This window comes from Euphorbia lathyris, chromosome 2 (genome assembly GCF_963576675.1).
Source record: "Euphorbia lathyris chromosome 2, ddEupLath1.1, whole genome shotgun sequence".
NCBI lineage: Eukaryota > Viridiplantae > Streptophyta > Magnoliopsida > Malpighiales > Euphorbiaceae > Euphorbia > Euphorbia lathyris.
Genome location: NC_088911.1, coordinates 108,740,586 through 108,754,123, shown reverse-complemented (window position 1 = coordinate 108,754,123; position 13,538 = coordinate 108,740,586). Strand labels below are relative to the sequence as shown.

Genomic DNA, 13,538 nt, shown 5'->3' with positions numbered 1-13,538 from the left:
AATCTTACCTCTGATAGCAGAAATTATTGAGATGATTGCAATCGGAAACTTGAAAACCAAGAACAGTATACTTTCTCGCAAATTTTCTAATCCACATACGATGTTAAAATAATAATTAATCATAAGGCATGATACTATTAAACTACACTTTAGTAATCAATAATTAAAACAAATTATGCTTCAACAAAAAAATAATAATTAAAACAAATTAAATTAAACAAAAGCTCAAAAAATCCTAATAAGGTCGGCACCGGCTAATTGTCAAATCCGTTACGCCGTTTCGTCACATCACTGATAAATAAACGAAAATTAGTCCATCATTCTCTTTCTCAGACAAATTTACCTTTCCCTGAGAGAAACTAAATATCTAGAAAGAGAACAGGAGAAAGTTCGTACCGAAGTCTAAGGCTCAGGCCAAATCCATTTTCTTTTTTCTTTTAATTTGTCTATGCTAATTTGCACCACCTGTCGATCAAGGAGACGGTGTTGCTGGCACGGAAGGGAAGGGTACAGGAGGCTGATCCTCTGCTCGCCACGACACACCAGCGCCAGAGCTACATCAGAATTTTATTTTCAGATGTTTAACCAATCAGAATCCTTCGAGCAATTAACCTTTTCCAGTTTTTTTCTTTGTTGACGTTCACATTCGAGATATCAGATCCTAATTCGCTGATTCGGTGCCGCTCATCTTTGCTTCCGTACTTGGTGTTGATTGTTTGAACTAAGAAGTATAGAAAGAGATCTTTGAAGGAAAGTTTCGAGCGTTGTTGATGATAGTGATTTTTACTGGAATTTTTGGTACACGTTTGGTCCTTTTTTGGAGGTTAAGGCAGTGTTGTTTTTATTAGCTTTATAGAAGCAGTAACTTGTACATATAAATTTGTAGCGGAAGTAATAGAGGTGCGAAGTTTCGGTTTGTGAGAGAATAGAAAAGTTTGAGATGGTTACTAGTCATTTGTTTCATCGTAGAAAGAATTCATGGCCTACTGAAGAGTATATCAGCAGAACAACTTTGCAATTAGTAAGTTTTCTCTGTCTCTCTCGTTCTGTTTATATGTTTTTGGGGGGAGCGGGGACTGTAAACGTGTCTCTGTTCTTCATTACTCCCGTTTTGGTGGCTGAGAAAATTACTAGAAGGAAACGAACAAGGAATGAAGTCCTATAATTGAAAACTTAAAAGTTAACATGAGATATAAACTTTGAATTCTTTAATCTTTCCTTTTTTCATTGAAATTGGTGGAACCTTCTCTCTCATATGTTGATTTGGTATTCATTAGCATTTGCACATTCCATTTTTCTCCCTTTCTCTATGGCTGTGCAACTTTTGAAGTGAATAGAGCGTGCCGAAAGATTGAAATTTGTCAACTAATTAGAACTTTGTATTTGTAATATTTGATACATTTTGCGTGGTCGCGCGGCTGAAGCTAGAGGCTCTGGCCGATGACTAGCCTAGCATTTTCTGATTTTTGTTTTGATGGTGCGTGTTGACATAATTTCCAGTTTTTGTTCTTCTTCTTCGTAACCGGACCTATTTGAAAATAGTTACTGCGGTTTACAGTTGATGCCTTTGTCAACAAAGAAATAGTTTAGTTTCAGACTTGTGGAGATCAAGTGTTTGCTGAACCTTCTCATAGCTAGAGACATTGCTTTGTGTTGTTATACTTTAGGCACTTGGATCAATTAACTTAGGCTGTTCGGTACCAGGGAATGGCTCTGGATGAGCCCATGGCTAATAGTGAATTCATTGGCTTCATGCACTTAAGAATTATAGTCCAAAGAAGTTGTCTGATGTCTTATTCATAGACTGCGTCCATATTTATTGGATTGACTCCAATTCATTTCAGCTTTGGAAGGTGGTAGAATAATGCTTGAGAGAGGCTGATATTCCTCTTCAAGTTGCAATTTGGTGTTAGATAAGCAATAATGATGTACTTAATTATCTGTTCTCGCTTTGTTGACAATTTTAGTTCTATTCACTTAAATTCTTTTTCTTGGTTATGGTAGTTTGATTTCGACAGTGCTGCTCCACCAGAACACGCTTGGAGAAGGAGATTAAACAGTCATGCCAATATTCTCAAAGAATTTAGTGTTACTTTCAGGGAAGCAATAAAAATGGTGAGATGGTCATCATAGCAGCTATTAAGTGGCTTGAGAGACGAATATTGTTTTTCTATATTTTCTAATGTGTAAGTTTCTTTTTAATTATTTCTGCCTTAGGTCTCTCTCTTACTGGCTTTTTGATTTAATATTTTAGGTTCGACTTGGTATACGATTATGGTCCTATGTTAGGGAAGAGGCATCTTATGGAAGGGTAATTCCTTGATTCCCTCAAGTTCCTTATGACAGCATTGTTCATCTTCCCTCATTTTTTCCTTGCAATATGATTGAAAAATAAATTGAAATGTGCTCACCCGGTATATACAGAAAGCACCTATAGACCCATTCACCCGTGAAAGTTGCAAGCCGTCAGCATCTCAAGGGGTTCCTCTTGGAGGAATGGGGTATGTTGATGATCAAATATGATACTTCTTCCTTTCTATCTGTGTAATTTATTGCTTAGACATTATCATACTTGCTTTGAAATACAGAAGTGGAAGCATATCCAGAGGTTTTAGAGGTGAGTTCAGGCAGTGGCAAATTGTACCTAGTATATGTGAACCTTCACCTGTCATGGCGAATCAGTTCTCGGTAAACCTCTGACTTGAGCTGCATCATTTTTTCTGTTTATTGATATCATAATTGTTTGGGATAATGCTCTATGGTATTTATGAGTCTGCACATTGGTGGTTGTGCCCATAAAGTTCTTGCTGCTTCTTTTTAAATACTATCTGACCATCTGTTCTTTGAACTTAGAAAATGAAATGAGGATGTATTCCTTGTTTATTGCCAAATAGTGACCAGAAAAATTCATCTGATCCATTCCTTAAAGTGCATGTGGGATATATGTCAATTACAACTTGTAGCCTGCTTTACTTAGATTGTTGTTAGTTTTGTTGATTGCAAGTATAGGAATAAATGAAATATGTTATGTATGTTGAATATGTTTTATGTTTATGGAATGTGAAGCGGCCTTGAATGTAAACCCCTCTTGGAAGTTTCTCTTTATTTTTCCCTTGCTAGTGTCCGAGGAATTCAGTTTGCTCGATTGGATCATGATATCTTTTTTTTATATATATATGATACGTTCTTCTTCAACTGCAGATTTTTATATCACGAGATGGAGGGAATAAAAGTTATGCATCAGTTTTGGCTCCTGGGCAACATGAAGGAGTAGGGTGAGATGCAGATTTTGCGAAGCTTTTGTCATATTGTAATTGTGTTTGTTGACAGGGTGCCCGCACTAGTTTAGGAATTGAATTTTGTAGAATCAGGTATTGAATGGACCTTTACCATAATATTTGTCCAATTTTCTTATAGGAAATCTGGTGATGAGGGTATATCTTCATGGGGCTGGAACTTGAATGGTCAGCATTCTACATATCATGCTTTGTTTCCTAGGGCATGGACAATCTATGATGGTATTTTCCTATTTATTATTTTTGTTTAGAGGAAAAATGACATCTCTTCTTGAAGTTTTGTTTTCATGATGGTAATCTTGAATTTTAGGTGAACCGGACCCTGAACTGAAAATTTCTTGCAGACAAATATCTCCATTTATACCACATAATTACAGAGACAGCAGTCTTCCTACTGCTGTTTTTGTCTATACGGTATGGTCATTCAACTTCTATTGAGGCTCTTCTAAACAACATGAATCTCAATACTTCAATGGAAGGGATATTAAGCTAATAATTTTAAGCATCTCAACATGAGTTAGTATTTTTTTTCTTTTTTTTTGGTGTGAATACATGTTTGACTTGAATCTGATACAGTGCCACATTATCTTCTGTGGAGTGGAAGCATGATCTCATATTTCCCTTGTGTGCGTTTTTTTTATAGATGTTGTAGTTTATCTCTCTTGAAAAGGGGGGTTTGTAAAGTTCAGAGAAGGAGATCTGATTGCTCATACTAATTGTATTTGTTACTGTGTTACATTGCAATTGATTTAAATTTCATTCGTATTTCACTTGGGCTTTGCTCTTTTGCTATGAACTGAGCAGTTAGAATCAAAACTCTTTAGTTTTTGTTATTATTCTATAAGTTAGAACTTAAAATATCCAACAGATATTTTAAGGATATCAGTGTCTTGAACTAAAGTTTGAAGTCCTAAATTTTCATGTTTAAATGTTTTTCATTCGTTTCTTTCTATCTGTATTTATGAGATCACTTTTTTCACAAGAGTATCTTTTCTTTCCTGCTGTAGTTGGTAAATACTGGAAAGGATAGAGCAAAAGTTAGCCTTCTTTTTACTTGGGCGGTAAGTTCTTTCATCATCATTGTTACTGTTTCCTTATACTTTTACATTATTCTGGAAATTTCTGGATATCAAATGCCATTGGATGCCAAGTCATTGCTGTCTTATTTGTTCAGAATTCAATTGGAGGAGCTTCGCATTTATCAGGAGATCATATGAACGAACCATTCATGTCAGTATATTTTCTGCCAATCTTTGTTTCTTCTTTTGATGCACATCTTGAAACACATTTTGACCTGCTCTATTTTCATTACAGTGGTGAAGATGGAGTCTCTGGTGTACTTCTACATCACAAGCAAGTCATCAAAACTTAGCTATTTTTGACGGTTGGTTTGCATATATCTCTTGGTAGTTACAGTGTTCTAAGGGGTAGAAGTGAAGCAAAGTCCATACCCTTGTGTTTTTTTTTTTTTTGAAAGAAAAATGGGAAAGAATAGAAACAGTTAAGTAGGTGATGCAGTGCTGAAGGCTTAGTTATCAGTCAGGTAGTACTTACTGATAGTGGAAATTGAAAATGAGAAAACAGAAGCAAATCAGTTTAGATTGGTTAGATGCTGTTAACCTATGAAAGTTGAATTTTGCACTCAATTTGTCTGTTTTCTTGATTGACTTCATTTTTTTTCTAGGCATTATTACATTTCTTAAAATGGGGCTGGGGACATTTACAATTAGGCTTTAGAAGGCAGTACACTTGTTTTACCTTAACATTGAAACTGTCTTTGCTCATTCCATTAATAGCTGTTTGATGCTTACAATTTTGTAATTTATGTCCTATTTTATTTATTTCAAACTGTGAAGCGATATATTGTTACTTTTTTAATGATAAGGCTATTTGTAACAATCTCAGAGTTTTCCAGAGCTCATGCTCTTAAAACATTAGGCCTGATATCCTTGTTCTTGATTTAACTATGTTTTTTTTTCTGTCGTTTTGATTTTTGAATGGTTAAATGACAGTGCTTGAGAAACTTGCAATATCAATCAACATGTTGTCATGGTCGAAACTCTAATCTAATCCTTTCAATATTTATATGTGGTTTATTTCGTCTTCTATAGTGAAAATTATAGTACTTGGTCTGTGATTTTACTCACAGGCATGAAAAAGTAATTGATTGGATAGCACAATCAGGCTAGGCTAAATAGAAATCATCGGTCGAATATTGTCTTTTGGAAGTTAGAAAATCTATCTTCTTAGCTTGCATCACTTGTTACATTTTTAAGTAATGCCTTGAATTCTCGTCCTCTGCCTTTCTCATAGGTGTTGACATGAGCTTTATGAACTCGGTATCTGTATGTGTTTTGAAACAGTTAATACATAGCTTTTGCTTCCATATATAATAATGTTGGGGGAAGTTTTTTTTTCCTTGTCTTAAATGTTTGCTATCACATGAAACTTCATTGATTTGCTGTATCCACTGTCATTGATATATCATAGCATCAAGTCCAAGGTTCTTCACCCATTAAACTGGATTGAAACATATCTAATAGGAGTGATAAATTTGCAGGACAGCAAAAGGTAACCCTCCAGTTACTTTTGCAATTGCTGCCTGTGAAACTCAGAATGTAAGTGTGACTGTTCTGCCATGTTTTGGACTGACCGGGGCAAGTAGCGTCTCAGCGAAGGATATGTGGGGGAAAATGGTTCAGGTATCTGTTGCACCCTTTTTTTTTCCATAGAGTTTTATAAGAGGTCACGGGTTCGAGTCTTAGGAGCGGCCTCTTGCCAAATAAATTGGCAGGGGAAGGCTTGCCCCCAGTACACCCTTGTGGTGGGACCCCTCCCCAGACCCTCGCTCAGCGGGGACGCGTAGTGCGACCGGGCCGCCCTTTTATAGAGTTCTATAAGAAGTTATTAATCTATGCTGAGGGCACAATATCAACAATTAAAAGTGGATTTAGTTTCCTCAGTAACTATGAAATGAGGACTCTGCAACCTTCAAGTGAGACCTGCCATGTATTTATGACAATGTGAGCAAATAATTAACAAATAGACTATTTGTTAGGATCCTCTTAATGGTTCATCAGGCAGGGCTCAGGCATGGTTATGCTGAGCTCATTCAGGATTCAGGACTGAGATGAGTTGAAGTAGGTGTTCATAGACCAGACCAAATTTGAACAGAGTTCTAGGCCTTACCAAAATACATAATGAGATTACTGTAAGAATATGGTCCAAATGCTCATTCCCAGTAGTAGACATCAGATTTTTCCTGTAGAATAAGTGAGGTAGGGGATTTTATCCACAAGTAATTGAAATATTGATTGAATGGATCAAAAGGTTCATGCTTTCTTCGGGAAGTGATCAAGTAAGTGCTACAATGTCATGGACATCTGGCTTTTTCTGTCGAATGAGTCCTTTATTGCATATCAAGTATGAACTTGATGATTCTAACTTGATTTCTTGCTTGTTCTAGGATGGACAATTTGATCGGGAGAACTTTAGTTGCGGACCTAGCATGCCTTCATCACCTGGAGAGACACTTTGTGCTGCAGTTTCTGCTTCTGCATGGGTTGAACCTCACGGAAAATGTACTGTTGCCTTTGCTCTTGCATGGTCATCCCCAAAGATAAAATTTTCAAAAGGAAGCTTATATCACAGGTAAATGAGTGATGCACCCAGTTCCTTCAATGGTAAAAAGATTTTCCCATAAACCTGAACTACAAACTAGTCATCCCATGAATTATTATTGAGATGGCCTTCAATCTTCTCTTCTTTTTGACTCACTAGAATTTTCTTTCGTACTTAAATATTAGCAGAAGTTATGTTTTGAACATCTCAGATGATCACAATGACACTTAGCAAACCGCAAATAGTACATATCAGTAATAAGCATTGTGGATACTTTTCCTATGCAAACACTGTATTGCACATACATTATGAAGGTTTTTTGGGGTTCCTTGTAAGGTTCAATATGCCATACGCATACATGCATGCATATATTCTGACAGGAAAATTTTAAGAATATGCCCTCTGTTGTGGCTTAATATATCCCTTAGTTCTTCTGTTTTGGATACTGTTAGGTTTCTCTTGGATTTGCAAAAAGCGAAACTTTATCCTTTGTATGTTGTTTGAGAAAAAAATTAGTAAAAAATAATGTAGAAAAAATATATGCTGTTTTGGTCTATGTAGAGTAGAGGGTGATTTTTTGTGCAACGCAAAAGAGTCACGGGTTCGAGTCTTAGGAGCGGCCTCTTGCCAAAAAAATTGGCAGGGGAAGGCTTGCCCCCAGTACACCCTTGTGGTGGGACCCCTCCCCGGACCCTCGCTTAAGCGGGGACGCGTAGTGCACCGGGCTGCCCTTTTTTTTTTTTTAAAAGAGTCAAAAGTATTTGCTTCTAGAAAAGGGATGAGAAAAGGTGCACTGTATCAATGCTCAGGCTTACCTTATTTTTTTATTATTATTAAATGGGTTTGGATGTTTTTAGAATTATCTATATGACAGATGTTCCTGCTGTTATCTTTGCTGAAGTGTCTTTGGATATTGTCTCTCTTGCAGGAGGTATACAAAATTTTATGGAACTTCTGAAGGAGCAGCTCAGAATTTGGTACATGATGCATTAACAAGTATGCTCTAATGCTCTCTTTTTTTGGGCAAATTATTAGAAGCACCCGGTTCTCTATGTTAAATGAAGGACCTCCCATACATATTTTGACATGTGTAACATGGACCCACATATATCATCAGATGTCCCACTATTTTAATTATTACGTGGGATCACAATACACGTGTCCAAATGTGAATTGGGGGTCCTCCGAATGACATGGAAGACCCAGTGCTTAATATAAGAACTCCTTTTTTTTTTGTGTGTGTTTGTTTTAGTAATCAATATTCTGGCCGGACTTTCTTGAATCTTATAGTTAAAAGTCTCTCTCTATTTCTTTCTAGTCCTTACAATATTTGTTTTCATGCAAACTAAATCTCCAAAATCTTCATCAGATTACAAGTGGTGGGAGGAAGAGATTGAGAAATGGCAGTGTCCTATCCTGAAGGATGAGAGGCTACCAGAATGGTAACTATTTTGGCACTATAAAACTTTTCAAACACTTTTTGACTCGGGTTTTTTTGGACGGGCATGATACATAAGAAATTATCTTGATGCAAAACTGGATAATTTGTTCACACTTGCACGTTATATGTATCTATCTTGTGGAGTACGAGAGTACTCGAAGCTTGTGCAAGGAAGTTGATACTTGAACAAATAAAAGAACAATTTGTGGACAGGCTTGCGATTGTTTGCTTTAATTTTTTTGATTATGGTGTTACAATTTCTCGAAGTACAAAGATTCTACTAATTACACTTAATGCTCTATTGTTATCCAGTATACACATTCTATATGACGGTGATGCATTCACTTTTTGGACTAACTGTGCTTAATATATTGGATTTTATTTGGCCTGAATGCTATATTACAATATATGCAGGTACAAGTTCACATTGTTTAATGAGCTCTATTTTTTGGTTGCTGGAGGAACTGTCTGGATTGGTACTCATCTATTCTCATTGCATGCCTATTCTTGTGATGAAATACTGGCAGATTAATATCTATATCTATATCTATATATATATATATATATATATACTAAACTAAAAAGAAGTAGATAGAGGAGTTATATATCGACAAATGACGGTCTGTTTGTGTAGTTTGAGGATTTCTGATGGTTATGCATTTAGAATTTTGTTTCAAGTGAACCATTTTCAATCCTCATATATCCAAATGGACCTTTAGTTTGCCAGTTTTGATTATCATTTTCTGTTATGCACTCATTTTTTTAGGAGTTAATGTGCTTGTATGTAAAGCCAAACTAGCAATGACATGGAAATTTGTGCTTACTTTGCTCCATTTTTCACAGACTCTTCCCTACACACTGGAGATATGATTGATTGTCATAATCAGCCAAAAGATATGGGAACCATGAATGTCAAGGTAACTGAAGTCCAAGTGAACCATGATAAAGGTGCAATCAGAAAGAGTATTACTAATGGATATAATAGTTCAGGTCTTCAATCTGAAGAGAATGATAAGACATCTAATGGGGAATATCCGAGGGAACATGAATTGCCAGTGTCTGAAGAGAAGAGCAATCTTAATCGCTGTTCACAGCCTTCACCTCTCCTGGAATTGCAAAATGACAGTGACGATGTTGGTAGATTTCTGTACCTGGAAGGAGTTGAATATATAATGTGGTGCACTTATGATGTTCATTTCTATGCATCATTTGCGCTTCTTGAGTTGTTTCCTAAAATTGAACTCAATATCCAACGGGACTTCGCCAAAGCTGTCCTATCTGAGGATGGAAGAAGAGTAAAGTTTCTGGCAGATGGTAATGTTGGAATTCGTAAAGTTAGAGGAGCTGTCCCTCATGATCTTGGGACACACGATCCATGGCAAGAAATGAATGCATATAATATACATGATACAAGCAAGTGGAAGGATCTGAATTCTAAATTTGTGCTCCAAGTGTATAGAGACTTTGCAGCAACACAGGACATGTCCTTTGGGGTTGATGTCTGGCCTGCAGTTCGTACTGCCATGGAATATATGGAACAGTTCGATAAGGACAATGATTCTCTGATAGAAAATGATGGATTCCCAGATCAAACATATGATGCCTGGACAGTTCATGGTGTAAGTGCCTACTGTGGCTGTCTATGGCTAGCAGCACTTGAAGCTGCAGCTTCAATGGGCTTTCAGCTAGGTGACAAGTATTTTGCTGAATTATGCAAAAGCAAATTTGTAAATGCAAAATCAGCATTTGAAGCTAAACTGTGGAATGGCTCATATTTCAATTATGATAGCGGAGCAAGTAATAACAGCAAATCTATACAAGCGGATCAATTGGCTGGACAGTGGTATGTAGCATCTTCAGGCTTGCCTTCACTTTTTGATGATTCCAAAATTAAAAGTACTCTTCAGAAGATATACGATTTTAATGTAATGAAAGTTAGAGGAGGTAGGATGGGTGCTGTAAATGGGATGCATCCCAATGGGAAGGTCGATGAAACTTGTATGCAGTCACGTGAAATATGGACTGGGGTCACGTATGGTGTGGCAGCAACCATGATTCTTGCTGGAATGGAGGATCAGGCTTTCACTACAGCTGAAGGTATTTTCCTTGCAGGTTGGTCAGAGGAGGGTTTTGGGTAAGTTCCTTGCATATGTTTTGTTTCTTTCATGCGTGTATTTGTATGTGTTTTGTCCTTCCATATTTATGATATTTTTTAGGATGCTACTTCATTTCAATAGTTCTTGGCCATAACCCCGTGTCGACAATCCTTTCTGCCAATCACAGATATTGGTTCCAAACACCCGAAGGATGGACGACGGACGGGCATTTTCGTTCCCTTATTTACATGAGGCCACTTGCAATTTGGGGAATGCAATGGGCATTATCACTCCCTAAGGCTATCCGTGAGGCTCCAAAGATCAACATAATGGACAGACTTCTCTTGTCTCCCAGCACGAGCTTTGCTCTTCATGAGACTGGAGTTAAAAAGATTGCAAAAAAGGCCACATGCTTTGGAAATTCCGTGTTCCACCGTTCATGTTAGTGATGAAATGTAAGTTCTCTCATCTTTGCAAGAAATATCCAGCGAATCTTTTATTTCTTACCCAAACACTCTACCAGAAGAAGAAAGCTGGGAGAGGATTGGGAGAAGTCCTTTTCTAAGACTGGCAATAAAAGCCAAATGTAACTCGGTAGTTAAAGTTAATTTAGTTACGTGACAGAGATGAGTTTTGCTTTGCCATTGAATATAATTTGTCTGTTTCTTGTACTATTCTTGCTTAAATATTTTTGTTGTATAATATACATTTTTTACAGGTCCAGTTGACATAACGAGTAATTGTAAATTAATAGAGAGGATGTTATATTTCGTAAAATTGCTGGATATTATGTAATATTTGACAGCAGAAAGAGGATTTGAAGTCCTAAAAGATAGTTATAAGACTTTGCATGTATCGTAGTTCATGTGAACTATATACTATCAAGTCCATTTTTAATTGGTCTTTTTCTATTTTTCTTTTTGGTCAAGGTCATATCTTTATCGGGATAATCCTGATCGGGTTTAATTATGGTTGAGATGATTAATTCGAATTTAATTATAGTGAAGGCTCCTCACCTCACCCTGTGGAGGTGTATAGTGGGAATGTAACATGCAACCTCCACTTGTCAGTTGACTTCTTGACTAACACAACGTTTGCATCCCACTCAAGGTAATAAACCTCATAGATGTGACCGTATGCCAAGAGCTTGTCAATTTTGCTATTGATTACTTTTTGTCACTTTATTCCATGGTTGTTATTCTTCCGTATAATTAGTTTAGTCAATTTTGCTATTGATTACTTTTTGTCACTTTATTCCATGATTGCTCTTTTTCCATATAATTAGTTTAGCCTCTATATCAACGTCCAATGTGTGGGGAATTCTCGTGATATCTAAAAGTGTCCATGAAAAGGCTTACACCTTTTTTCTCAAATTGTTTGTTATGCCTACTTTGGCTTTAGGTGAGAGTTCGACTCCAACCTTTACTCCTTTGCCTTTGACCAAGAGAAATGTTTCCAATTTTCCTACCGATTTAACACCTTTCTCTTCTTCCTATATATCTTCTTGTGGTTTGGTCTGTAAGGAGGCCATTTAAGTCTTTTGAGCCAAATTTTATTTCCTTTGGGCTATCACCATTTCTCTCTTATTAGGAATTTTCCAAGAAAGATGATACATGGATAGAGCTCCTGTATAATCAGATAGAAGTGGTCATCTAATCAAGACATTATAAGTAGGAGCTCTATCCATGTATCATCTTTCTCCACCTAATATAAGATTTCTTTCATATGAGCCTTGAGGTTGGACAAAGTCCTATTATAGGACTCCTATCACCCTTTCTTGTCTCTATTCCTATATGCACAATTGTGGTAGTTCCGAATGCCCTTCGAGGTATTTCCTTGAGTAAAGGATTGAGGCGATGTTTATCCCATCTTATAAAGTCTTGGGCCTATCGCATGAGATTCGAGATGGGCCGAGGCTATATTATAGTGAGTTCTATAGACATATATTTGTTGTTGTAGTTCGGGACCTTGACGTCCACGGTGATGTCAATATTAAGACGTCTAACCTGGATGGATATTTTCTGAAATTTCCCCACCCATTCTTGAAGGGTTTCAATCAGTCTTGGACCAAGCAGTTGAGATTCTACTTACTTTTATATATTGGTATGATAACAATAAAATGTTGGCTAAATTAACCATCTAGTTAAAGCTCCAGATGGATCCCATGGGAATTGCTCATAACAATATGCAACCACTTCTTTGAGGATAATATGAAATATTGAGCACATAACAACATTAAATGCATTAGTCATCTCAAACGATCTCCTAAAGTTCTTAACATGTACGGTGGGGTGTCTATTGTATATCTTCAGAGAAGGGTACTGTAGGTGACGCGGCCTCGTCCGAGCGGACCGGGGGGTGGACACCGTTGACGACAGATGCTGTGATTGGCGCCGAAAGCAACCAATCGCGGAATCAAGCTGCTCGGCTGGGCCGGAGCTCGGAGTATGGAAGAGTCGCCACCCACGAATGGGAAATGAACACTGATCCCTTACGGGAGACCGGTGAGGGTTCGAGAAACTTAGGTACGAGCCGAGAAGGCTAGCTCCTTTCCGGAGAAAGGCTACTAGGCACCCCGACATCGCCCGGTTATGAACCACTGGCCTCCTACTTAGCATGTTAGGCGCTAACGGACTAATCGCATATTTCTTTAAGTTTAAAATTCGTTTGAAACCTTTTCTTTCTCGTTTTGAAAACCGTTTTTGAGCATATATTATTGAAAGCCATATTAGTAAAGAATCACCCATTTACATGAATTTAGAGCATATGGAAGAAAGAGGGAGATAGAAGAACGAATTGATTTATTTACAAAGTGAATTGTGTCTTAAACCGTACATTCAATCTAAACTAATCTCACTCCCCGAAAAGAAAGTTTATTTACATGGTTCGTGCCTGAATCGTCGTTGGAACGATTTAGGCACGTTTCAAAACCCCGTGGATTTACATGATGTTCAGTCGAATCGCCGTTGGAACGATTCGAGCATTTGAAAACGTGAAATAAGGAGTTTTAACCAAAAACGTGATTAAGCATACAAGTCCATTTATTTTTGTACAAAACCGTTTAGTTAGGAAAACGATTCAAAA

At 37.1% G+C, this 13,538-nt stretch overlaps 1 protein-coding gene across 1 annotated transcript; it reads left to right on the top strand.

The window, feature by feature from the left end:
* Positions 1–318: 318 nt before the first annotated feature.
* Positions 319–11,249, top strand: LOC136219385 (uncharacterized). Its single transcript, XM_066006782.1, has 18 exons — positions 319–1,021; positions 2,005–2,115; positions 2,255–2,311; positions 2,425–2,501; positions 2,589–2,688; positions 3,202–3,275; positions 3,418–3,518; positions 3,607–3,710; positions 4,304–4,357; positions 4,471–4,526; positions 4,611–4,649; positions 5,857–5,998; positions 6,763–6,947; positions 7,846–7,913; positions 8,287–8,359; positions 8,773–8,834; positions 9,202–10,492; positions 10,642–11,249. The coding sequence occupies exons 1-18, from the start codon at positions 941–943 to the stop codon at positions 10,898–10,900; spliced, it is 2,934 nt and encodes a 977-aa protein (XP_065862854.1). The 5' UTR covers positions 319–940; the 3' UTR covers positions 10,901–11,249.
* The last annotated feature ends 2,289 nt before the right edge of the window (positions 11,250–13,538 follow it).

Bases quoted from the DNA above. Each gene is read 5' to 3' on its own strand.
- LOC136219385 (XM_066006782.1), top strand. From the start codon at position 941: ATGGTTACTAGTCATTTGTTTCATCGTAGAAAGAATTCATGGCCTACT. The intron at 7,914-8,286 runs GTATGCTCTAAT...AATCTTCATCAG, and splicing joins GGTACATGATGCATTAACAA to ATTACAAGTGGTGGGAGGAA. The intron at 10,493-10,641 runs GTAAGTTCCTTG...TGCCAATCACAG, and splicing joins TGGTCAGAGGAGGGTTTTGG to ATATTGGTTCCAAACACCCG.